We start from the raw sequence: 24722 nt of genomic DNA, 5'->3' as shown, positions 1-24722 counted from the left end.
CTTCATATAAAGTTTGCCTCGCATCGGAAAACACCACCTTAACTGATTTACTGCATATTAAATACACATGCAGCTTAAGACCCATTAATTTGATTTGAATACACAAACTGCTAGGAAACTGCACTTTCAGGGTGAACTACTGAAACTTTTGGCACTTGCATTTCCAAGAGGTCAACTGTCATTGTGAATGTGAATATGATATAGATTAACTTAAAATATCCTCAGTCAGCAGAGTTCTATACTAAAGTCATGTTGGTTTCCCCCGTCCTCCCCAGACCTTCATGGTTCACCCTTCACTTTAGCAACCCTCAGCCCTCAGCAAGAATCACTGGCAGACACCAGCAAATCTGCAATGTTACGAAGGAAATGCATTCATATCCATAGACACATGGTCCCCAAGGCTATTTGCAATAAATAAATACATGAACAGGCTTATGCGCATCCACTGAATTTAAAGAAGCTAAAGTCAGAGTGCTGTGTGTCGCAATAAAATGCATATAAACATTTTATAAAGCGGCTGAGCAAACAATAAACACACAAACAAAACCACTGAGAAGCCAACATGGTGTAGTGAGAAAGCTCCACCCTCTGGGCCACATGAGGCCCAGCCATTTCCCACAAGCCACACCCACCTGTCCCAAACAGATGACATCATATGACATCAGGTGTGTGTGACAGGTAAAGAAACAGTTTCAAAAAAGAAGAAGAAGCCAGGATCCTTAAGGAGGACTGCCAGTTGTTCACTGAAGTCTTTTAAATTTAGAACTGAATGCAAGTGCCATTGGGATTTGCTTCATTCAGGAATGAACTTGGCAACACCTGATCAGAAGCTCCTAAGTGCAGCCAACTTGGCACCAAGCACATGGGAATCATGTGTTCCCAGTGTCCCAATCCTGTGAGGAATCACTAATCTTCAGTTCTTTCAAAAACCAGCCCCAGGAGTAATTTGTTGCAGTTTGAGGCATCATAGCTCTACTGAAGGTTAGAGCGCATCCTTTGTAGTTAGAAGGTCCCATGTTTAAACCCTGGCATGTTCGATTAAAAGGATAAAGGTAGAAGATGATGGGGAAGACCTCCAAGCATGAGACCTTGGAGAGTCACCAACACTCTTGCCAGACCGTTGCAACCAAGACCTGATAGACAAGGCCATTAGCATCTGGTGGAGCTGGTGAGAAATATGTAGTTTCAGAACCACCGCTGCAAATTGAAAAGGCATTCTTAGACCTAGAAGCACCCTGCGGCTTCAAAGCTGACACGGAATCATAATCCTCAACCTGACCAACTTCACAATTATTTCACAATTCACTGGGCTTATTAGTTTCAGCTGGCCAACCCACACCCAGTCGGTTGATTACATCAAAAGGTTTGATTCCTCACATCTCCTGCAGCTGGAGAAAGAAAAGGAAAGAAATGTTTTACTGCTGCGTTATAGCAGTGTCTGAAACTCATATATATCAGCTAGGCGCCAAATGGCTCCTTAAACCAAGGTTAAAAGGTAAAGGCAAAGGACCCCTGACAGTTAAGTCCAGTCACGAACGACTCTGGGGTGGCGGCGCTCATCTTGCTTTACTGGCCGAGGGAGCTGACATTTGTCCGCAGTTTTTCCAGGTCATGCGGCCAGCATGACTAAGCCGCTTCTGGCAAACCAGAGCAGCGCACGGAAACACCGTTTACCTTCCCACCAGAGCGGTACCTATTTATCTACTTGCACTGGTGTGCTTTTGAACTACTAGGTTGGCAGGAACTGGGACCGAGCAACAGGAGGTCAACCCATCACAGGAATTCAAACCGCCGACCTTCCAATCGGCAAGCCCTAGACTCAGTGGTTTAGACCACAGCGCCACCCGCGTCCCTTTCAAAACCAAAGTTACAATCGCCAAAACGGAATGTCTGCTTGCCATTTGGGGGCAAGACGGCTCTAAAGTCTTGTTTTTTAAATGTCAAATTTATCAGTTAGACATCTGACTTTGTTCAGATGACAACCTTGAGCTAGCTTAAGAGATTTGAGAACTGGAAGAAAAGTCATTTGATCCAGGGACAGTCTACACATATACTGGCCGATTCCAAACTCTTTTTCTTAATGGTGACTGCTCCTGATCAGGCTGCACAGAAAAAGCAATTTGGTTCCAGAAGTCCATTCCAATTTTACAGATAAAATATAACTGATATAATTCTACAGGATGTAGTATTAGTGTGTGAAAACTGTCCAGATCCAATGATACCCAGGCATGTACCTCCAGATGGTGAAGATGCCAGGGGCCATCCCGGCACCCAGGAATCTTCACTTGGTCAAAAGTGGTCTTAAGCCATGTGCAAAATGTACCTGTGGAAATGAACTGCCTGTGCAATATATCGCAAATAAGGTGTTCACTGGTGGATTTCTTTTTTAATGATATAGGTGAGAAAGCAGCTTGTCATTGGTGACTACATAGGTACTGGCCAATGGGTACTCATATTTTTTTGTGCAGCGGAATTTCAAGCAGCATTTGCCTCCCAAACAGAGAAGAAAGCATTAGCTAAGGCAGGGGTCGGCAAGGTTTACCTCGCCTGGGCCGGTTCACTCCAGTGGAGATCCCTCCATGGGCCAGATCGCAGGTGCGTGTGAGCGCAGGCGCCCGAGATTTCCAACATCTGCACAGATTCAATTTTTGGCACCATGGAAGCGAGTCTCCCCGCCACACTGGTTTAGCGCAGCGCATGGGGACTCGCCAAGCAGGCAGCTTGGTTCAGGGGCAGCTCATGGGCCAGTTAAACAACCCCCGTGGGCTGCCCATGGGCCTTAGGTTGCCAACCCCTGAGCTAAGGGAATACAGTCATACCTCGGGTTACAGATGCTTCAGGTTGCATTTTTTCAGGTTACAGATGCTCCAAAACCCGGAAGTACTGGGACGGGTTACTTCCAGGTTTTGGAGGTCGCGCATGCACAGAAGTGCTAAATTGCACTTTGCGCATGCGCAGAAGTGCCGAATCGCAACCCATGAGTGCGCATATGAGTGCAGGCTGCGAACGTGAATCCCGCACGGATCACGTTCAGAACCCGTGCATCCACCGTAGTGGCACTTTTTTCCCTAGTATCAACAACCCATGGTTATTTCTGTGCTGGGAAAGTGAGCTCTCTCTACAAGAGACAAGTTTTCTGGGTAAGAGAGATCTGGAGCCATTAAATAAAAACCACCTGACTGCAAATCTATTGCACAACAAAGCCATTGTCTGCAATGCAACTGCATTCTTCCCTAACCAGCTTTTCACAGTGCTGGCTTTATATTTAGCCTCAGCCAACTGGTTTTGCTGCTCACTTTGAAGGCACCCTCCCGAGACACAGTTGGGACCAGTCCCAGGCTCAGTGTTTTTATATTTAAGCAGGAAACCATCTGTGGCACCTCCCACACTTGCCTAATGTCATAGCCTGATTTAGTCACAGCTTCTAACTGGAAAATTAAAAGCCAATACCAACTCAGACCCATATTCTCTTGCTATAAAACCGTACCATAAAAAAAAACTAATGAGTCCCTGAGCTCTTTCTAACACCAGTTGCTGAACTGTGCGACGGTAGAGTTGACCACATTGCCATAATTGGTCCAAGTCATTGCTGACATGTATGGAAGTGCTCAAGAAAACCAGCACATCCATATATTAAGATGCTAAATGAAGACAGATCAAGGAAGGAGATCCAATATGGCAAGTAGCAGGATCACGCCGCACAAAGAATACCAGCCTTCCTTAATGGGAAGAGTTTATTGCGGGCGTTGTGGTTATCTTGGTTTTAGATTAACAACATTCCTTATTTCTTCTGCAACAGTATTGGAAAGCAGCCCTTAAAAAGTGCTATGCAAAAAGTCAAATTTTTTGGTCTTTTTTACAAAATATTATTTTACAAAAATTCAGGTCCCCAAGGCAAATTCCAAGTTGAATCCGCAAACCATAATAAATCAATTAAAAAAACTAAAACAGCAGCATGAAAAGGCATACAACAACTGAATCTGAATATTCACATTATATTAGTTTGCTCATTGAATTGACTCACAGTGAATCCTATGCATATCGGGTTCAGAAATGAGCCCGAGGGAATTTAATGGTTGCTTACTCTGAGGTCAGTGTGTATAGGACTGCAGGTTCAGTCCCGGTTCCAAAATCTCTCAGTTCACAGTTGGCTTTCTGTACCAGGGAAAAAATTATGAGTTCTTTGTAATCAAAGAACTATAAATCAGAGATATAAATCTTGAAAAGTTACTTCTTTGAAAGAGTAACAAAACAGGAATTACTACTCCACACGTATTTTAATATAACTTATCTATGACAGAAATGATTTGAGATAGTAGAAGTCTAAGACATTTTACTAAGTCAAGGACAAAAGTAAAATGACAAGCATTAATATACTTCATTCTATATTAACTGAATTAAAGCAAGCTCTGTGTGAGATAATATATTAAATCTCCACAGTGCCTATGGAATACAAACAACCTAGGGACGTGAAGAGTGTATTTGACACAGAACTATTGTACCAGCTCATATTATGCAACACAGATATGAGGAGGTGTAGAGAGCATTTTAATTAGCTGACAGCCTTCACCTAACGTGTAAAGCCAGAATACATCAAGCTGTTCCATATCGTTATTGATACAAACAGAACAGATTTTTTTTTAACCTCTTGCTGATTATTTTTGTTCCATTATTAACAGACTGGGAGTAGGGATTAAATTAAAAACTAAGGATGCCTTTGGATCTTATGATTTATGTGGAAATTGTTTGATTTGGTTGCGTAGTTTTTGATGCTTTGTTTATTGTTTATGGCTGCTTTTTGTTATGTTTGTAGTTATGTAATTCTTTTATATAGGTCGTAAACAGCCTTGAGCATGGTTTTAACTTTAGAAAAGTGGTATACAAATAAAACGACTGAACATCAAAAGCGGCGATTAAAATGCTAATGCGAATAATTTTACTAGCTGTCTTGTATTTTAATGTATCACACACACCATGGCGATTTGTGTGGTATTGAAAACAGCTTCCCATAACAGAAGTTTTAGGGATTGGAAGCAGACTTGGGTCTCCAGCTGGTTTTGGACTACAACTCCCATCATCCCTAGCTAGCAGGACCAGTGGTCAGGGACGATGGGAACTGTAGTCTAAAAACAGCTGGAGACCCAAGGTTGGGAAATCCTGGATTAGAGCAATCATGTTAAGGGTTCTACTTAAATTGGTATATTCCATTCATTCCATTTCGGCTTAGCTGGCTCACAAACTCAAAAAAAGTGGACTGATATTCTACACAGACCTTTTAATTCCTGCAGTGTGGCAAAGAGTTAATGCATCACAACAGTGGTTAATTTGTATAGAGCATGTGCCCTAGGGAACTGCTCATTTTTAAAACTTAACTGATAATTTATAACCAGACTTGTAGCAAGAAGCAAATTCTGAATACATTAGAAACTGAGGGGATGACAACTGAATGCAGCCAATAAACAATGGTCACGTGCTTCAAACATCTCGCACTGAAATTAACAAGACCTAAAAAGGTCTCTCTTTGACTAGATGATCCATTTATTATTTTGTTTATCCAATTTATATCTGTCTCTTCCTACCAAAGAAGCCCAGGGTGGATTGTGCCACAAATTATGGACCTACCAGGTTTACTTTTAAAAAAATGATTACGATGCACTCTGTTCTACTGCAAAAGAATAACGTTTTCGAAAATATCGCAGATCTTGAAGGAAGCAAATGTGGCTATAGCGCAGTGCCATTTTACACATCAGTTCCCACCGAGCTGTATGTCAATGGAGCTAAACTATTCACTCAGATATGGGCCTACAAGCGAACAACAGGATGCTGGGTTGATGCCAATAAACAATTACCACGGTCGCAACATCTCCTTCAGGAGACCTAACAACCACCACCCCACCCCCCTCTGTATCATAACCAACATTCAACATTTCCCCAAGTTTCAAAAGCAGCTTTTTAAGCCAAGCATATTGGGAAAAGTCAGGAACCCAACTGAGAAACACAATGGCTCAGTGGATATCAGGGCTGGGGAATATCTGTTTTTCAACATTGCAACATTGCGTTCGAAACTCCCATTGTTCTAGGAGCGTTTTGGGACAAGGAATGAATGTTAAGATTTTAGCTGCAGTTCATTCGTTTTCAGCTTTGTATTCTTGTTATTAAAAAATGCACCTAGACATTCCATTGTTGCACCGCACCCATAACCTAGGTTTATGGTGCCATTTAGCTCCTAGCTTTCATTTCTCAGTTTCTAACACTGTATATCACCAGCTAAGCATCACGATAGATCAATGAACCACAATGTCTGAAATAAGGATGCCACCATGTAGAAGCACTGGCTGGCTTCACAGCTTTTCCTACACTGTGATTTTTGCGTAAGTGCGCACACACACAATGAGTCACAATATATTGCCAGGTCAAAAAACTGAAACAGATATCACAATATGGACTTCAAACTGGTTTTGGATGATATATCGCCCAGCCCTAATACACCTCATGATTCACCATATATTGCCAGGTCAAACATTATGAAACACAATATGGACTTCAAACTGGTTTTGGACAATATATCAATATGTCACCCAGCCCTAGTGGATATACCTAAGACTCAGCTGTAGGAGTTCAGCTAGTGCAGGTTAAAATTCATACAAGGGAGGTCTTTGATTTTCCTAGTTATAGAAGCACAACTGTTGAGGAAGGACATGTGTCGCCAGCTTGGAGGTCAGCAGGCAACCTGTCCAGGACAGGGGAGGATGCAATGGCGTGTGAGACTACAAACTGCAACTTTTCTCCTCCCCACACCAAATTCTAACAAGCATCTGGGAGCCCCCACAAAATATATATGCAGCTGTGAGTAATCTACATGATATCCAGACCAGGAACAGTTGAATCTGGTGAGTGGGGCAAAAGAGGAAAAGTATTCTTTCAAATCAGCCTCTTTACCATGCAACTAGATTAGAAAGTGGTTAAAGATACCAATAAATTGCAAACCTGTAACTTCTTCTGAGGGATGCGGGTGGCGCTGTGGGTTAAACCACAGAGCCTAGGAATTGCCGATCAGATGGTCGGTGGTTCGAATCCCCGCGACAGGGTGAGCTCCCGTTGCTTGGTCCCTGCTCCAACCAATCTAGCAGTTCGAAAGCACGTCAAAGTGCAAGTAGATAAATACCTTCTCCGGTGGGAAGGTAAACGGTGTTTCCGTGCGCTGCTCTGGTTCGCCAGAAGCGGCTTAGTCATGCTGGCCACATGACCCGGAAGCTGTACGCCGGCTCCCTCAGCCAATAAAGCGAGATGAGCGCCACAACCCCAGAGTCAGTCACAACGGGACCTAATGGTCAGGGGTCCCTTTACCTTTAACTTCTTCTGACCTGGTCAATGAATGATCAGCAAGGGGATAGAAGGGCGAAACAAACATGTGCTTGAGTGTAGAGCAAGCCTTACCAACAAGAACCAGCATGGCTTTTGTAAGGGGAAGCCTTGTCTAACTCAGGCTGCAGTCCTAACCCCAATGACCTGAGCGTAAGCTCCATTGAATTCACCAGGACTTACATCTGAGCAAATGTAGTTAGGACTACATTATAAAGTGGAATTCCTGGATCCAACAGGCCTACTTCCAGCTATGGCTGGTTCGCCAGCTACAGTCCCTTTCAGGCAGAAGTGATTTGACCGCTGTGCTCCATGTTCTGGTAACTTCCAGATTGGGTTATTAAAGCACATTCTACTTGGGGATGCCTTTGAGGTTGGCTTGAAAGCTTAAACTGGTCCAAAATGCAACAACCAAATCAATGGCGGGGGTTCCATTTAGAACTGGTAGAACCCCCATTTTAAAACAGCTACCCTGGTTTTGGGTTCATTCCCAGGCCCAGTTCAAGATGCTCAAACTAGCCACCATGTACCTTGGAATATCTAAAATGGCCATGTAAATAGTCTGAAATACCTGGAATGATTAGGAGCATATCCTGAAGACTTAATATAGATCTGTTTTCCTTCTTGGTATGCTTTAATCACCCTATGTTTGTATTCTGGGCTGTTTTAACTGCATGCTCACTAGTGAAATGGAGGTTAAAAGGTAAAGGTAAAGGGACCCCTGACCATTAGGTCCAGTCGTGGCTGACTCTGGGATTGCGGTGCTCATCTTGCTTTATTGGCCGAGGGAGCTGGCGTACAGCTTCCAGATCATGTGGCCAGCATGACTATGCCACTTCTGGTGAATCAGAGCAGCACACGGAAACGCTGTTTACCTTCCCGCCGGAGCGGTACCTATTTATCTACTTGCACTTTGATGTGCTTTCGAACTGCTAGGTTGGCAAGGCAGGGACCGAGCAACGGGAGCTCACCCCATCACGGGGATTCGAACCACTGACCTTCTGATCAGCAAGTCCTAGGCTCTGTGGTTTAACCCACAGCATCCCATCGAAATGGAGGTTACGAAACATTAATTCTGAACTACTGTAATCAATACATCGGACCCAAATACAGTGGTGCCTAAGGGTTAAGTACTTAATTCGTTCCAGAGGTCCGTTCTTAACCTGAAACTGTTCTTAACCTGAAGCACCACTTTAGCTAACGGGTCCTCCTGCTGCCGCCGCCGCACCGCCGGAGCAAGATTTCTGTTCTTATCCTGAAGCAAAGTTCTTAACCTGAAGCACTATTTCTGGGTTAGAGGAGTCTGTAACCTGAAGCATATGTAACCCAAAGTACCACTGTATCTGAAATATTGCCTCCTTCCCTTCTTCGGTGTTAAGAACAGCAGAGAGAGCCCAGGAGAGGCCTTTCCGTGGCATCCCCTGAAGTGCGCATCTGTCACCTACTTAATGTAGTTTTTATTGTATGCACATATTTACTCTGTGGTTTGACACCTCAGATATATAGGTTAGGACCTACTCAGTTCTCTTGGTTGTAATCTGTTTCAACTGTTTTTAATATTATATTTTTAGATTGCTGTAACCCTCCCTGGGACCTTGTAATGAAGGGCAGATAAGAAATCTAATGAATAGCAGCAACAGAAGTGTTCCATGTTATTCAGGGATGTCCCTATGCATTTAATAGGGAACATTTTCCACTTGATTTTTTTATTTTGGATTGGGGGGACCTTTTAACACAGCTCATCACAAAAGGTTCCAACGGGACTTAATAGTCATAAAAATAATAACAACAACAACATTAGATCCTTAACTGCTTAAGAAACAGTGTGTGTGTAGGAACAAAATGTCAGGGTCCACAGACAGTACACTCTGCTAGGATCTACATTCAAACCAGAACAGGTGGGTTTATGTTGAGTCAGCAGTAGACAGTGAGGCAGCCAGGTGTGTAGACATCACCCAATTATACAGGATGGTGAATATTCAAGGGTGAGCAACTCCACTAATTTCTTCAAACTCAAAAAATCAGCAGACCATAAAGTATGGTATAACTCTAAAGCAGTGTTTCCCAACCTTGAGTCTCCAACCTACAATCCCCATCATCCCTGACCACTGGTCTTGCTAGCTAGGGATGATGGGAGCTGTAGTCGAAACACAGGTGGAGACCCAACATTGGGAGACAGTGCTCTAAAGTAATACACACTGGGATGTAATCTTAACTTTAGATAGACACTACTTAAATATTACAAAAGCAAACAAACCTGTTATCTACCAACCAAACAGATCAAAGAATCAAGGTAGGAAGGAAACCGAAAGAATGATATCCATGTAAATTTATGAAATTTAACAGGGAAATGGATTGAAACGGCAGAAGAGCAGGTTATCATAAGATAACAGCATGCCCATACTGTGCTAGGAAATAGTGCTTCCAGTCTGTATCAGAAAGGAAATTGCAAAGAAACAGAAAAGGCGCATCAAAGACCATTGGTTCTCGCAAGCTTTTTCAAAAGAATTATATTTAAGATCGTTGTGTAGAATCTATGTCCCCATCTGAAATTTAAACACTGACTTAGAAAATCCCAGTTCCCAGTAAGGAAAAGAATGACTATAAAGATCAGCAGCCAGTAGTTTCTGGACCAAATCCAGCCTCCTAAAAGGAGTTGCCTGCCTCCCTTTCCCAAGTTGCCATTTCAAAAATCAAAGAGACATGGAGTATACATGACAGCCAGCCTTGCTAGCAGGTCAGACAGGGAGCAGGGTCAGAGTCTTGGCCACCATAACCCTTTTTCTCATGCTGCCTCTCCAGCAAAATGAGTGGATAGCCAAAGGTTTACGTTCTGTGCTGAATCGAATAAACATTTCTAAAAATTTACTGTTTTCAGCAGTTATTAAAGTTATTTGCTATTGAAACAAAGGAAGATACATACATATATACATATATACATACACACAAACACTTAATATATATAAAATATCTTAGGAAAACAGAAACCTCAGCTCTGATAAATTAAAAAGAAAAAAGCAGCAATCAGCATTACATTCTCCTACAGATGGCTGCAAAAACATGGCACGCATTTTCCCCCTTCACAGTGGCTGTCTCCACCTTCATGCCCACAAAAGTCAGAGTGACTTTATAAGGGGCAGATTGCGCTTAATAATGCACCAGGAAGCTATGCAAACCAAAAGAATCAATATTGTCAAACCCTAGCTTTTTATGCACATGAAATACAAGATTTTTTTTCTCTTCACCCAGTGAGTATTAAATGGAACAAATTTTGTTTTTTTCCCCGGGAGTAGGGAGCAAACGGGCAGAAGAATATTGTGTTGCAAGACTGTACGCAGTTACCTGGGAGTAAGCCCTTCTGAACTAGGATTTGGGTCAACTGAGAAGTGGTATGTATAGGATTGTGCTGCGGAACGTTGAATATTTCCTTCCATCTTTCCACTAATATGTCATTTGTAGCGGAAATTGCGCCATTTTGCGCACAACAAATGCCATTGATCTTACCACCATACGAACAAGTCCAACTCTTATTGTCAGTCAAAATGACGAACAAAAATTTTTAGTTGCTAGCATCCAACCACAACCACACAAAAGTCTAGAAGAGTAAAAATAAAAATACAGTTGATAGCACAATCCTACCCTTGTCTACTAAGAAGTAAATTCGATTGCAGGTAAATTGGTGTTAGGATTGCAGTTACCTACTTCCAGGTAAACTGGGGTTAGGACTGCAGCTTTCAACTCTAAAGAAAAAGTGACAGGACAAACATTTTGACAGTGTATTTATCCCAGAAGAGATGGGATAATTAAACACAGGAACCAAAAAACTGAAATGTTTTCTGCTGCATACACAACTGCGCAATCTCTGCTTTCAAACTGCAAATTGGGGAAACCATGAAAAACAAGAGTTCCATTTCTTCTATAAACTTGTATAGACAGGGTTAAGAACCCACTACTCTTTCCCCTAGTCAATCTGAGTGTGAAACAAGCAGTTAATGCAGTCTAATCTTGACTAAAAAGTAAAGAATATCACGATGCATTGAATAATTCAGAATTAATGTTTCATAACCTCCATTTCACTAGTAAGCATGCAGTCAAAACAGCCCAGAATACAAACATGACAGGGTGAATAAAGCATAGCAAGAAGGAAAACAGATCAATATTAAGTCTTCAGGACATGCTCCTAATCATTACATGGCCAGTTTAGATATTCCAGATACATGGTAGCCTTGGGAAAAGCTTGCTCACATGCACCACTGCCACATGCAAAATTAAATTCTCAGCATGCACTCAAAAAGCAGAGTCTCAAAAAGCAGAGTCCTGCATACTAGCAGCATAGAACTGTGGCGTTGGAAGGGATCCTGAGAATAACTGAATTCAGGCATAGGCAAACTCAGCCCTCCAGATGTTTTTGGGACTATAACTCCCATCATCCCTGACCAGTGGTCCTGTTAACTAGGGATGATAGGAGTCGTAGTCCCAAAACATCTGGAGGGCCGAGTTTCCCTATACCTGATCTAATTCAACCCATTGCAATGTAGAAATATGCAGCTGTCCCACAACCTGCAACTTTGGCACACAGCACCGGGCTGCCTACCCAGCCAATTTCCCAAGTGCTACCACACACGTGGCTTCTCAAGCTCTTGTCTTGTTATTATCCCATTGCCACTGGAATCACAGAACTGTAGAGTCAGAAGGAACCACTTGAGTCATCTAGTCCAACCCCCTGCAACGCAGGAAATCTTTTCCCCAACATGGGGCTTGAACCCGCGACCCATGAGATTAGGGTCTCGTGCTCTACCAGCTGAGCTATCCCCTGCATATGGAACAGGTCCAGAGAGTTCAAATTTGGCATATGAATGTGTGCTGGAAGAGCAACCTCTAAAAGAAAGAAAAATCAGGTAAATTAAAGGTAAAGGGACCCCTGACCATTAGGTCCAGTCGCTGATGACTCTGGGGTTGCAATGCTCATCTCGCTTTATTGGCCGAGGGAGCTGGTGTACAGCTTCCGGGTCATGTGGCCAGCATGACTAAGCCGCTTCTGGCGAACCAGAGCAGCACACAGAAACACCGTTTACCTTCCCACCGGAGCGGTACCTATTTATCTACTTGCACTGGTGTGCTTTTGAACTGCTAGGTTGGCAGGAGCAGGGACCGAGCAACGGAGCTCACCCCGTCACGGGGATTTGAACCGCCGACTTTGTGATCGGCAAGTCCCAGGCTCTGTGGTTTAACCCACAGCGCTACTCATGCCCCTATCCGGTAAATTAGGGGTGGGGGGAAATGGTGTTGATGAACACTTGGAACAGTGTTGGACACCTCCTGAGCAGCCAGCAGGGGGAGACATAGACACCTGCCCTATGGGAAGCGGCCGTGGGGAATCCCACCGGGAAGCCGTCGCAGGACAAGGGGAAACTTCCACAGCTCGCCCAGCTTACCTCTGAGTCAAAGAGGGCGGGCGTGGGAGCGAGAGAGGCCGACCCCGAAAGAAGGGCGGGCGGGAAGACGGGTCAAATCCTTTGGGGCTGAGGAATTAGGGGGGGGGGGAGAGGAAGTAGGTCGACCCACTGACCCCCCCCCCAAATGAGACTGAGAGAGGAGCTTATTCCCACATTTACCTGCTTTGCCAGCCCTGGATGAGGTTGGTGTACTTGCTGAGGGAGCCCTCGAGCACCGCCTCCGTCGTCCTGCCGGCCGCCAGCCCCCCGCTCCCTCCCGGGCTGGCCGCGGCTGAGCTCGGGCTGCTGCTGCTGCCGCCGCCGCCGCCTCCCTCCGGCCTCCCCGCTGCTGTAGCCGCCGCCGCCGCCGCTCCTTGGCGGCCGGAGAACCCTCCCCGGCTGGCGGAGGAGGACGGCGAGGAGCCCGCCGAGGTGGGGCGGCTGCTGCTGCGGCTGCTGCTGTTACTGCCGCCGCTGGACGGGGCTGCTCCGGAGTCGCCGCCGCCGCCGCCCTGCGCCGCTGCCTTCTCCATGGAGCGAGGAGGCGGCCTCGGCTGCCGACGGCGGGCTGGGAAATACCTGACTCATACGCAAGGAGGGAGAGAGAGAGAGGAAGGGCCGGAGAGAGACCCCAGGGGCAGCCGTCGCCGTCTCCTCCACCGCCACCTCCTCCTCCTTCTCCAGGGCTCGCGAAAAGCAGCGTCGGCGTCGGCGACGCTTTGTGTCCGGCGGCGGAGAGATCCGCCCCGTCCCTCGATGTTCTCGCTTCAAGCCCGGCCCCTCAGCCCAGGCGCGCGGCCATGAAGCGCTGCCTCGCTCAGGGAGCGAGCGCGAGGAGACTCCCACCACAGATGGGCGATGCGAGGAGGAGGAGGAGGAGGAGGGGACGGAGAAACACCCTTCGCGCCCTCCAGGCGAGCGAGGGAGGAGGGAAGGGCTGCTGCTGCTGCCCCACGTTGCGGCCCTCCTACGCCCCGGTGCGCGTGCTGAGGGGGGGAAGGCGCCGCGCTTAATTGCGCGGGGATGTGCGGAAAGGGAGCATGGTCGCCGGCGACGCGTCTCTCAGAAGCGTCGAGTTGGAAGCGATCCCCCCCCCCACACACACCCCGCGAGGGTCGTCTAGTCCGAGCCTTCTCAAGGCAATGGCTTCCAGGCGTCACCACAGTGCTTTTTATCTTTAAAAAAAAATGTTTAGGGGTACTCTCATTTTCCTACCCATATTGAAAGACTGCCCCTCAATGAGGCCAAACTTAGAGTCACAAAATGGTTAGGGGTATGCGTAAAGGTAAAGGGACCCCTGACCATCAGGTCCAGTCGTGGCAACTCTGGGGTTGCGGCGCTCATCTCGCTTTATTGGCCGAGGGAGCTGGCTTACAGCTTCTGGGTCATGTGGCCAGCATGACTAAGCCGCTTCTGGCGAACCTAAGCAGCACACAGAAATGCCGTTTACCTTCCCCCAAAGCGGTACCTATTTATCTACTTCCACTGGCGTGCTTTCGAACTGCTAGGTTGGCAGAAGCAGGGACCGAGCAATGGGAGCTCACCCCGTCGCGGGGATTCAAACTGCCAACCTTTTGATCGGCAAGTCCTAGGCTCTGTGGTTTAACCCACAGCGCCACCCGCGTCCCAGGGGTATGCGTACCCCCAGCGAAAACACTCTATCCAGTGTGGTATTTTCCCGTTAAAAATGTTTAGGGGTACTCTCATTTTCACTCAAGGAAACTACCACTTTATAGTTCAAATTGGGGAAAAATAAATACAGTAAATGGACAAAAGTACAAAGATTCACAAAATGTTTCGGGGTATGTGTACCCCTTGCGTCTCCCCAGAAAAAAAAGCACTGGTCGCTTCAGGGCATAGGAGCCAACTCCCCACCCCCAATAAAATATGGGAGGGGGGCCGTAGCCAGGATTTTTTGGGGGCGGGGGACCGCAGATTTGTATTGATTTGGGAGGCAGCTTTCTCCCCCTACACCTATGGACCACCCTCCCCCCCCCCAGGTTAATGGGCATTGTAATTCAAATAATGTGGGTGCTCCCCATCATGTGATTGATTATACGGGGCGGGGCTTACCTGGGTCTCCTTCCCACCCCAATAATTTATTCAGGGTGGCACCCTTACTTCAGGGGATGCTTTAAAAGCAGCCTTCCTCCGCACCTTGCCAAAAGCAAGGCCCACATTCACCTGAAAGGTGTGGCCGGTTGCTTTGAACTAATTTCGCAGAATTCAGGAGTTGGAAGGGGTCCCTGAGGGTCATCTAGTTCAACCCCTTGAGATGCAGCAATCTCAACACTAGGTCCTCCCAAGTTGAAAGCGGACCCTGCTTCGCTTTGCCCATGTGCTAGCAGTTTTGTTGCACCACTAGGAGGCCTAAATCCGAAGTAACCATGAGCTCTGGACGTGTGGGGTGTGTTCCCCATGGGGCATGAAGCTACGGTGCCGGTGGGAGGCATGACTTGAATTAAAACAGATGAACAGGGGCTCTGGGTTTATGAATCGCAAAATGCACTGCCACCACCCTACATAATTTGAACTGGGAACTGAACGGGTCTGGTGGGATACAGAGGGTAATAAATAACATTCGATTGCATGGATTAAAACCATACCGCAACCACTTCTTGAGCACAGGCTTTTGAAAGCGTTAGAATAATGCAACCCTGTGACTATTTGTGCAGCCCATTCCTGTGCTTGTTTACTTGGTGTAAATCCCAATCAGGCCCTGGTCTTCAGGCTGCCTATAGCACACAGCGTTTGTTGAGTGCAGGCTTGCACAAAAAAATCCCTGCAAATAGAAAGCTACCTCAGCAAGGAATGAGCTAGGCCAGGGGTCTCCAGAGCCGCATGTGGCTCTTTTACACCTTTGCTGCGGCTCCGGGGCGGATACTAGTAAGGGGAGGCGGCGCATTGCGCGCCCCGACACTCCCCACTGTGGCGGGCGCTGTACTGGCTGTGACATTGCATGGGGGTGGTGCGTGCATTAGTCACGCACCGTCCCGATGTCACCTTCCCGCCCACCCGCTACATTGTAAGGGGCATGTACGCTGGTCACTGCATTGAAAGGGGGCATGTACGCTGGTCACTGTTTTGAAGGGGAGTGAAGAACACACACACAAAAAAAGGTAACTTGTTAATTTAACGTTTATTTCTATGAGGAGGAGTAATTCTGAGGGGTCAAACAAAGAAATAATAAAAAAGTGACAAAAAAGTTATTTTTATAATGACTAGTTTTGCGGCTCCCAGTTTTTTTCCCTTCAGAAACGGGTCCAAGTGGCTCTTTTTGTCTTAAAGGTTGCAGACCTCTGAGCTAGGCAAATAGTCCACTGCGATGAGTTTTTCAGAATAACTATTAATGAGCAAATGCCTAGATTTGATTTCATCGGAACTGAGATAAGATGACGTCTGCCAGCAGTGAGGAGATACTGCAACAATAGGCTTACAAGCTGCAACAATAGGAGAGTCAAGCATACAAAATTCACACAGAAGCACATCATTGCTTACTTCAACTCGCCTGTGGAAACAACTCAGAGGCCATGAAAGAAGGAAGGTTAACAACAGGAAGACATAAAGGAACTATTGGAAACTCAAGGCAGTAGAGATATAAGATGATCAGAGCCCCCTCGAACTTGAAGCATGGGAAGTCCCAATAAAAATTTATAATTTGGCAGAGTATTCGGGCTATATGATATGTATTTGTATAATATGGAATACTTAATGTGATTTGATTGGATTGTTAAAATGGAAAATTTAATTAAAAAGTTTTTTTAAAAAAAAGTTTTTCAGAATAACTGCAACTGTGGTGTTGTCCTCCACACAGTCGTATGTGTGAATCAATACCACGTAGATAAACATGAGAGTGAGTAAAGGAGTTATTAGTCTGTATTTAGTAATGTTTTAGTGCTCATTTTTTAAAAAAAAAATGTGTTAGAACCCTGTAGCATTTTTTTCTAAAATAAATACCAACACCCTTGCATTGTTCATACCGAAGTATATAAATGTTCCTGCTATGCAGGTTGCTATAATGTGCTTGCTGGCAGCCTGGTTCCAAGTATTAGAGTTTCTGCTTGCAGTGCCTTCTTACTGATGTTGCATTGCACTTAAACACTTAATGGATCGATCCATAAGTGTATTAATTGAAGCAGAGGTAAAAGCCTGAACCCATTAAAGCACGCAGAGCTTCATGTCAGGATTTCACCTTCGTTTTGTCTGCAGTTCTGGTCCCCGCCATATCTCTCATGATGTAGCTCGATCCAACCAAATGAGATGTGGGAGATTTGCAGCTTCACAGCAACTCAGCATTGCAATATAGGCTAATAGAAATGTTTAGGGTAAACGAGCCATCTTCCCCATTGGTGTTAGTGGTTCGTTGCGCCAGGGCGCCGGCCTCTCAGGGGCACCCTAGCGAGTGGAAGAGCTGTGTGGCTTTGCCGGCAGCCTCCCCTTTCCCTGCACGCCCGCCAGCTGTGCCCAGCCAACCATATGGTTGGCGGGCATGCAGCTTTCTTCCCAAGCCTCCGCAGGAGGAGAGCAATCCCCGCAGAGACTTAGGAAGGAAGCTGCATGCATCTGCTAAAGAAGGCCCTGTTCCTGGTCATTGTCCTCCTCCTGTTTCCTGGCGAAAGGCGGCATGCAGCCTTCCTGGGCTCCCTTCTCGAGCACCCCAACACCAGAGAGCATATCCGCCAGCATATTTTCCTGCTTGATCGCCGCTGCCACGCCAGGGATCGGGGCAGTGGAGGTGGCAGAGGACATTTTCCACACACCCCTTGTTTTGTAGTTGCCGGGGGGCGCCGGAGGGATCTTTGCACCACGGCACCAGATGTGCTTAAAATGGCCCTGAGGATAAAGGTGCCATTCTGTCAAGGTACATAAAGAGCACAATGCAGGACCTATCTATTCTTTTCCAATACCACCTTTAAAGGTAAAGGTAAAGATACCCCTGACTGTTAGGTCCAGTCGCAGACGACTCTGTGGTTGTGTGCTCATCTCGCTCTATAGGACGAGGGAGCCGGCGTTTGCCCGCAGACAGCTTCCAGGTCATGTGGCCAGCATGACTAAGCCGCTTCTGGCAAACCAGAGCAGCACATGGAAATGCAGTTTTCCTTCCCACCAGAGTGGTACCTATTTATCTACTTGCATTTGACATGCTTTCGAAGTGCTAGGTGGGCAGGAGCAGAGACCGAACAATGGGAGCTCACCCTGTTGCGGGGATTCGAACTGACAACCTTCCGATCGGCAAGCCCTAGGCTCTGTGGTTTAGACCACAGCACCACCCGCGTCTCCTTTATGATTTAGGAATATGTTAAACGGATTACTCAGCTTTTGTGATTCATTTTTTTATATTTAGAAGCTTCTCACCTCTTAAAGCTAATAGCTGGCATTCAAACATTGGAAGCTGTCCAAAATGTAACTCAATGCAATGATAAAAGCCTTCAAAGATGAAGAAAAAAACAATACTGAAATGCACCAAGAAAATAAGCCAAAATGGTTCGCTGGATCGTTTGATGTATCTGTTATTGTAGGATTACAGACACAGAGAAAACAATGGCAGAAAATGTAGGCTTGGGTTCAGAAGCCCAGCCGCCCATGCCTAACAGTTTAGAACTCACATCCTTCCACAGCGGGGACATTGGTTTCCGGGCAGGAGTTGATCACGGTGTGGATTTGCCAAGCGTACCTTCCTCTTAGCATGTTTCTCCCTTGTGTCCTGAGTTTGTCTTCAAAGCCCATGACACCTTTGGTAAAGGCTGTTCTCCAACTGGAGCGCTCGCAGGCCAGTGTTTCCCAGTTGTCAGTGTTTATACTACATTTTTTAAGATTTGCCTGAAGACAGTCTTTAAACCTCTTTTGTTGACCACCAGCATTACGCTTTCCATTTTAAAGTTTGGAATAGAGTAGTTGCTTTGGAAGACGATCATCAGGCATCCGCACAACATGACCAGTCCAACGAAGTTGATGCTGAAGAATCATTGCTTCAACACTGGTGATCTTTGCTTCTTCCAGTACACTGGCATTAATTTGCCTGTCTTCCCAAGACTACAACCTCCCATCAGCACTAGACAGCTCAGGGAGCACAGAAGCTCTAGTCCAGCAATATCTGGGAACCCAAGATTGAAAAGCACTGCCGTGAGGGATACTGCTGAGAGAATGAATCTTCTCTTGGTGCTCTGTATGTCACCCATTCTCTGACTCTTAACAGGGCTGGATTTAGGTTTGAGAGGCCCTCGGCTACTGAAGGTAATGGGGCCCTTTATATGTCCAGCTGTCCTTTGTCAACAACAAACTGTCACTTTTTTTGTGTTGAATATATGCTATATGGTAATTTATGGACCTAATAGGTATCTAAAGCCATTTGCACATGCAGAATGTAGGCACCCTATATATTGAAATGAGCAAACCAGTGATATTTGAGGGAGCAGGCTAGCATTACTTACATCATAGGAGCCTAAACAACACAAAACACTGTTGCTGTATGTATGTAGGTTTTTGTTTTGTTTTTTCATCTTGATATTTTATTAAGGATTTTCTTGTTTTACAGAAGTAAGTGTAATGCCTCGTATTTTTTTCCCATGTAACATTTTTACAAATCCATTTCATTTGTTGAGGCATTAGGGGGAGAAGAAAAAAGAAAGGGGGGGTGGAGAGAGGGAAGATGGATGGGGGTGGGGTCAGGTGGCGGTGTTTCTATTATTTTTCATGTATGTAGAGTTTGGTGTCAGCGTTGCTTGTGTTGTTCACTTGTGTTCCTTTGGTGGTGAGAGAGGTTGGGGTTGCCCTAGGGTGTGATTGTTTGCTTGTGATTGGCTGTGGTGATCTTTGTTTTCGTGTGTGAGTGAGGTGGGTGGGTGTTTTGGATCAGGTTAGCCATATTGATTTGTATGCTGATGGTGGATTATTGTCATTGTCCTGTTGGGCTGTGTATGTGATAAAGATGTATGTAGGTTTTATTTTTATTTGTTTTTTTATCTTATATTTTGGAAATGTACATCCAGGTTTCTTTTCCTTTAAATTTTTTTGGGGCCCCCAAGAGAGTGGAGCCCTAAGCTATAGCTTGTTTAGCTTATACGTAAATCTGGCACTGCTCTTCACCAGCTATTCCTGCATTTAAAATGCATACAAAGCACACCTGTGACTTGTTTGCTGCTTATAGAGAAATGCATTACACAGAGAGGCAGCAGGGAATTCATCCTACTCCTTTTCCTTGTTACGTTTGTGTCAGGGGTTCAGGAGCAGAGGCACAGGGAAGGGAGGAAATGGAGAGCGAGGGGGAGGAGTCCGAAGGAAATGTCAGCGATGACAGCGGTCCGAGGTCTCTGAGTCTTTCCAGTGAATCGGATGATTCACAGAAAGGGGCTCCCATGGTCAGGGCAAGGGGGGTGCCTAGGGGGACACCCCAGGAAGAAGGGACCAGAGGGGACTCAGAGAGCAGCAGTTGGAAATCCGGACCAGCGTCCACACCAGAGTGCAGTAGGGGGGAGGAGTCCCAGGCATCGGGATCAGGCGGCGCGCTGCCAGCGGGAGAACATGAGGGAGGATTGACCACGCCTCCGTTGGGGAGCGAGGAAACAGTCAAGAGGAAGGTTGAAGGCTGCGCGCGCGTGCCAAGTTCAAATGTACAGGAGGGCGGCACTGTTGGCAGCCCGGATAGGGAGCCAGGTCCTAAAGCCCGTCGAAGAGAGAGGGAGGAGTCAGGGGGGTCAACGTCTGCGTCGGAAGAGTCCAGGAAGGAAGGAACCCCGGGGGGTAGCAGGACCCAGAGGAGAAAGGAGAGACGGAAGAGGTGGAGTAAGGCTAGAGTCTTAAACTGGTGTACAGGGGGCGGAGATTCAGATGGAGCTTCGCCGGTCTAAGCCCTAGACGTAGAGCTGGGGCGCTGCGGCTTGAAAATGGAAACTGTACTTCAATAAAGACTTTTGTACATTACTACCGGCTAGCGTTGGTCCTCTGTGAGCTGGGACCAGGAGCCAGTTCTGACAGTTTGCTTTTTAAAAAAAAAAAATTGAGTCATACTTTTCACAAGAACATAGCTGTCCACAATTCAGGAAACTCCACCCTAAAGAAGCATTGCAAATAAGTTTATTTTCCAACTCATCTGTTTCTGGTCCATTTCCTTTCAACATTTGCCCACCATAGTTAATGTTGAGTCCAACGCACTAACGTACTGTGATGGGATGAAGAGCTGCTTGTGTGTAAATTGCAATCCCTCAGAGTTTGAACCGCTTCTCAAACCTCTGCCTGTGACGGAGCCCCTCCAGCATGGCTGCGTCAGTCGCTAGCAGAATCCGAAAGTGGCTGCTTTCGGAAACGTTTCCAACATAAAAGCTCCTTAACGGAAACACGTCTTCTGGACTCTCTGCGTGACAGTTTCCGCCGAGGAACGGGTGTTCCTATAGGGGGCCCTGAGACTTCCCCACTGTTTTCACTGGAAGCATCTCTGAGCCATTCCTTCGACTCCCCTTCCCTTGACGTTCCTGTTCGCCCCCTACTGGTTCCCTCTTCAGGTGTCAAGTCTCTCTCTACCTCAGAGAGCCTTGGCACCTCCTGTCCTGCCGATGGCAGTTCCCTGACATCCACCTCCCCTCCAGGGCCCCCTTCACCCCCTCCCGTCTCCTCCCCTACGGGTTGTGAGGAGGTAAAACCCCGGAAAGAACCTTCCTCATCGTCTGAAGTTTCGAACACCTTTCTCCACTCGTTGTGGTTCCTAGTCTCTCGGTACTCCTCGTCATCTGAGTCCGTTCCTTCTTCCAACTCCGACTCCGCGAATCCTTCCAGTTCCTCTTCCTCGTCTGTGGTGCCGAAATACTCCCTTCTAAACCTTGCTACCGGCTGTGGTTTCCGCGGGAATCTTTGGTGGAACGTTTCTGTTAAAACCTCGTCATTGACCTCCTCTGCAGTCACCCAGGTGTTTTCTGACTCCGGTTCCCCTTCCCACGCCACTAAATACTCCACCTGATTGCCCTTCCACCTGGAATCGAGGATTTCCGCTACATGGTTACTGCTTTCCCTCTCCTCCAAGACCGGTCCCCTGGTGTGCTCCTCTTCACCTCCCCCCTTGTACGGTGACAGTAATGACCTGTGGAACACTGGATGCAATTTCATGTGGTTGGGTAACCGGAGTTTGAAAGCCACTGGGTTGACCTGCTGAATGACCTCAAAGGGTCCCAATCTCTTGGGTCTTAATTTCTTACAACCCCCTTTGAACGGCAACCCTTGGGTGGACAACCACACCTGATCCCCCACCCTTATGGTTTCACCTTCCCTCCTGCTCTTGTCTGCCTGCTTCTTATATTGAGCCTTGGCCCTTTCTAAGTTGAGCTGAAGCTGACGATGGATCGCTTCCATCTCTTCTACAAACTGTTCGGCCGCTGGGACGCTCCATCTCTCGCCCCCCTCCCCCGGGAATGCCCTGGGGTGACACCCGTAATTGGCCAAAAAGGGGCTCATCCCTGCGGACACATGCTCCGCATTGTTGTAGGCAAATTCTGCCAGCGCCAGCTTTTCGACCCAATCATTCCCTCTGTCATTGACATAGCACCTCAGATATTGTTGGAGGATGCCATTTGCTCTTTCCGCCTGCCCATTGGTTTCAGGATGCCGGGCCGTCGAAAAATTGACTTCCACGTGCAGCAAGCTCATGAGCTTCCTCCAGAACCTGGAAGTAAATTGTTTCCCGCGGTCCGAGACAACCCTCAAGGGGGCGCCATGCAGCCGGAAGACGTGTTCTACAAACAACTTCGCTGTTTCTTCCGCTGTGACTGCATGTGAACATGCTACAAAGTGGCACATCTTAGTTAACAGGTCCACTACTACCATGATGGCCGTCTTCCCTTTGGATTTGGGCAGATCCGTCATAAAATCTATTGATACCGCCTCCCAAGGCCGTTCTGGCGTGGGTAGTGGTTCCAATAACCCTGCCGGCGCCCTTCTTTCCCCCTTGGCCCTCTGGCATTGGTCACACCCTCTTACATACTCCTTTACATCTTCCCTCACCTTGGGCCACCAAAACTCCCTGGTGACCATCCACATGGTCTTGTGTTGTCCAAAATGTCCCGCCGTGGGACTATCATGCAACTGCTTGAGTACCCTCCCTCTCAATTCACCTTCTGGTATATACAGTGCCCCTTTGTAATACAATGCCCCATTTCTTTCTTCAAAACCCTCCGGGCTCTCACCCTCTCCCCTGAGGCCTCTGAGCTTATTTTGGGCATATTCGTCAGCTTCCGTTTCTTCTACCAGCTCTCGTCTCCCCACCAGCGCCGCCCCACACACCCAGCGGTCCTCAGGAATGACATGTCTTTCTTCGCTTGCCCCCTCCCCTTCCAAGTACTCTGGTTTGCGTGAGAGAGCGTCCGCCCTGACGTTCTCTGGGCCTGGTACATAACAAATCTCAAAGTGGAATTTGGAAAATTCCTGTGCCCATCTCACTTGCCGTTGGTTGAGTACTCGAGCTGTTCTCCAATACTCCAAATTCTTGTGGTCGGTGCACACTTGCACCTTGTGTTGTGCCCCAATCAATAAATGTCTCCACCTCCGGAACGCTTCGTGAATGGCAAGTAGTTCCCTGTCATACACCGTGTAGTTCCGCTCGGACTTATTCAGCTTCCTCGAGAAAAAGGCACACGGTCTCCACCCTGACGTATTTCTTCCCGGCTGAAGAAGCACAGCCCCCACCGCTCTGTCTGACGCGTCTGTCTCCACCCTCATGGGCTTCTGTAGGTCCACATGCAGAAGTTGTTCTTCCGAAGCGAAAGCCCTTTTCAGTTCTTCAAAAGCTCTCTCCGCCTCCGCCGTCCAAACAAATTTCTTCTTGCTACTGAGGCAGTCGGTGATGGGCGCCGTCAAGTGTGCAAAATTCTTGATGAACTTCCGATAAAAGTTCCCAAACCCCAGGAATCTTTGCACATCCTTCTTGGTTTTCGGTGTCTTCCATTCCAGCACCGCCTGGACCTTGCCTGGATCCATGGCCAATCCTTGGTCTGACAGGCGGTACCCCAGGAATTCCACCTCCTTGGCATGAAACTGGCACTTCTCCAGTTTCACCCACAGCTGATTGGCTTGCAGCCGGCCCAACACTTCTCTCACGTCCCTCACATGCTGCTCTTCATTTTCCGAATACACCAACACGTCATCCAAAAAGGCCACACAATTCTTGTAGAGCAACGGCCCCAGGACGTGGTTGATAAAACTTTGAAAACATGCGGAGCCGGCTTGGAGACCGAAGGGCATTACGAGGTATTCAAATGCTCCCAAAGGGGTGAACATGGTGGTCTTCCATTCATCCCCCTTCCTTATTCGTATCAGATTATACGCCCCCCGCAGGTCCAGTTTTGTAAAAATCTTCCCCTTCCTCACCCTGGTCAGAATGTCATCAATTCGGGGCATAGGAAAGGCCAGGGGTTCCGACACGGCGTTCAGGGCCCTGAAATCCACTACAAGTCTCGGCTTATCTGTGTTTTTTTTGTCCACAAAAAACACTGGGCTGCCCCCCACCGCTCGGGACTCTCTGATGAAACCCCTCTTCAGGTTTTTGTCAATGAACTCCCTCAGCTCCTGCATCTCCCTGTCTGACATGGCGTACAGCTTGCCCACTGGGAGTTGAGCCCCCGGGAGTAGGTTGATTTGACAGTCAAAGGGTCTATGCGGCGGCAGTTTGTCCGCTTCTCTTTCGCTGAATACGTTGCTCAGATCTGCATATTGCGGAGGCACCTCCCCTTGCTTCATTACCTCCATCCCAGCTAAGGTGATCTTGGCTCCCCCTGGATCCTTCCCCTGCTTGCAGTGTTCCAGGCAATGCGCCGACCCAAAGGAGACCACCCTCTGGTGCCATCCCACTAGAGGATCGTGAAGTGCCAGCCAGCTCATCCCCAAAATAATGGGAGCTCCTCCCAATGTGGCCACATTAAACGCTATCCTCTCGGTGTGTCTTGC

At 47.1% G+C, this 24722-nt stretch overlaps 1 protein-coding gene and 1 long non-coding RNA gene across 7 annotated transcripts in view; one reads left to right on the top strand and one right to left on the bottom strand.

Moving 5' to 3' along the window:
* OSBPL10 (oxysterol binding protein like 10) overlaps window positions 1-13345 on the bottom strand; it is a 74578-nt gene extending 61233 nt beyond the window's left edge. For all 6 annotated transcript variants that reach the window (XR_014503341.1, XM_083404830.1, XM_083404831.1 and 3 more), the window contains exon 1: window positions 12978-13345. Coding sequence is in view for 5 of the 6 variants with exons in the window: in XM_083404830.1 (XP_083260956.1) it covers window positions 12978-13330 (353 nt within the window). In the remaining variant the exon portion in view is untranslated. The remainder of the gene's footprint in view (window positions 1-12977) is intronic.
* LOC310660487 overlaps window positions 1-24722 on the top strand; it is a 330629-nt gene that overhangs the window by 268043 nt on the left and 37864 nt on the right. The gene's annotated exons all lie outside the window — the stretch shown is intronic.

The sequence above is a fragment of the Podarcis tiliguerta genome (genome assembly GCF_965153285.1).
Source record: "Podarcis tiliguerta genome assembly, chromosome: 12".
Classification (NCBI taxonomy): domain Eukaryota; kingdom Metazoa; phylum Chordata; class Lepidosauria; order Squamata; family Lacertidae; genus Podarcis; species Podarcis tiliguerta.
Note: the sequence above shows the minus strand (reverse complement) of the source record. Positions and strands in the feature narration are given on the sequence as shown.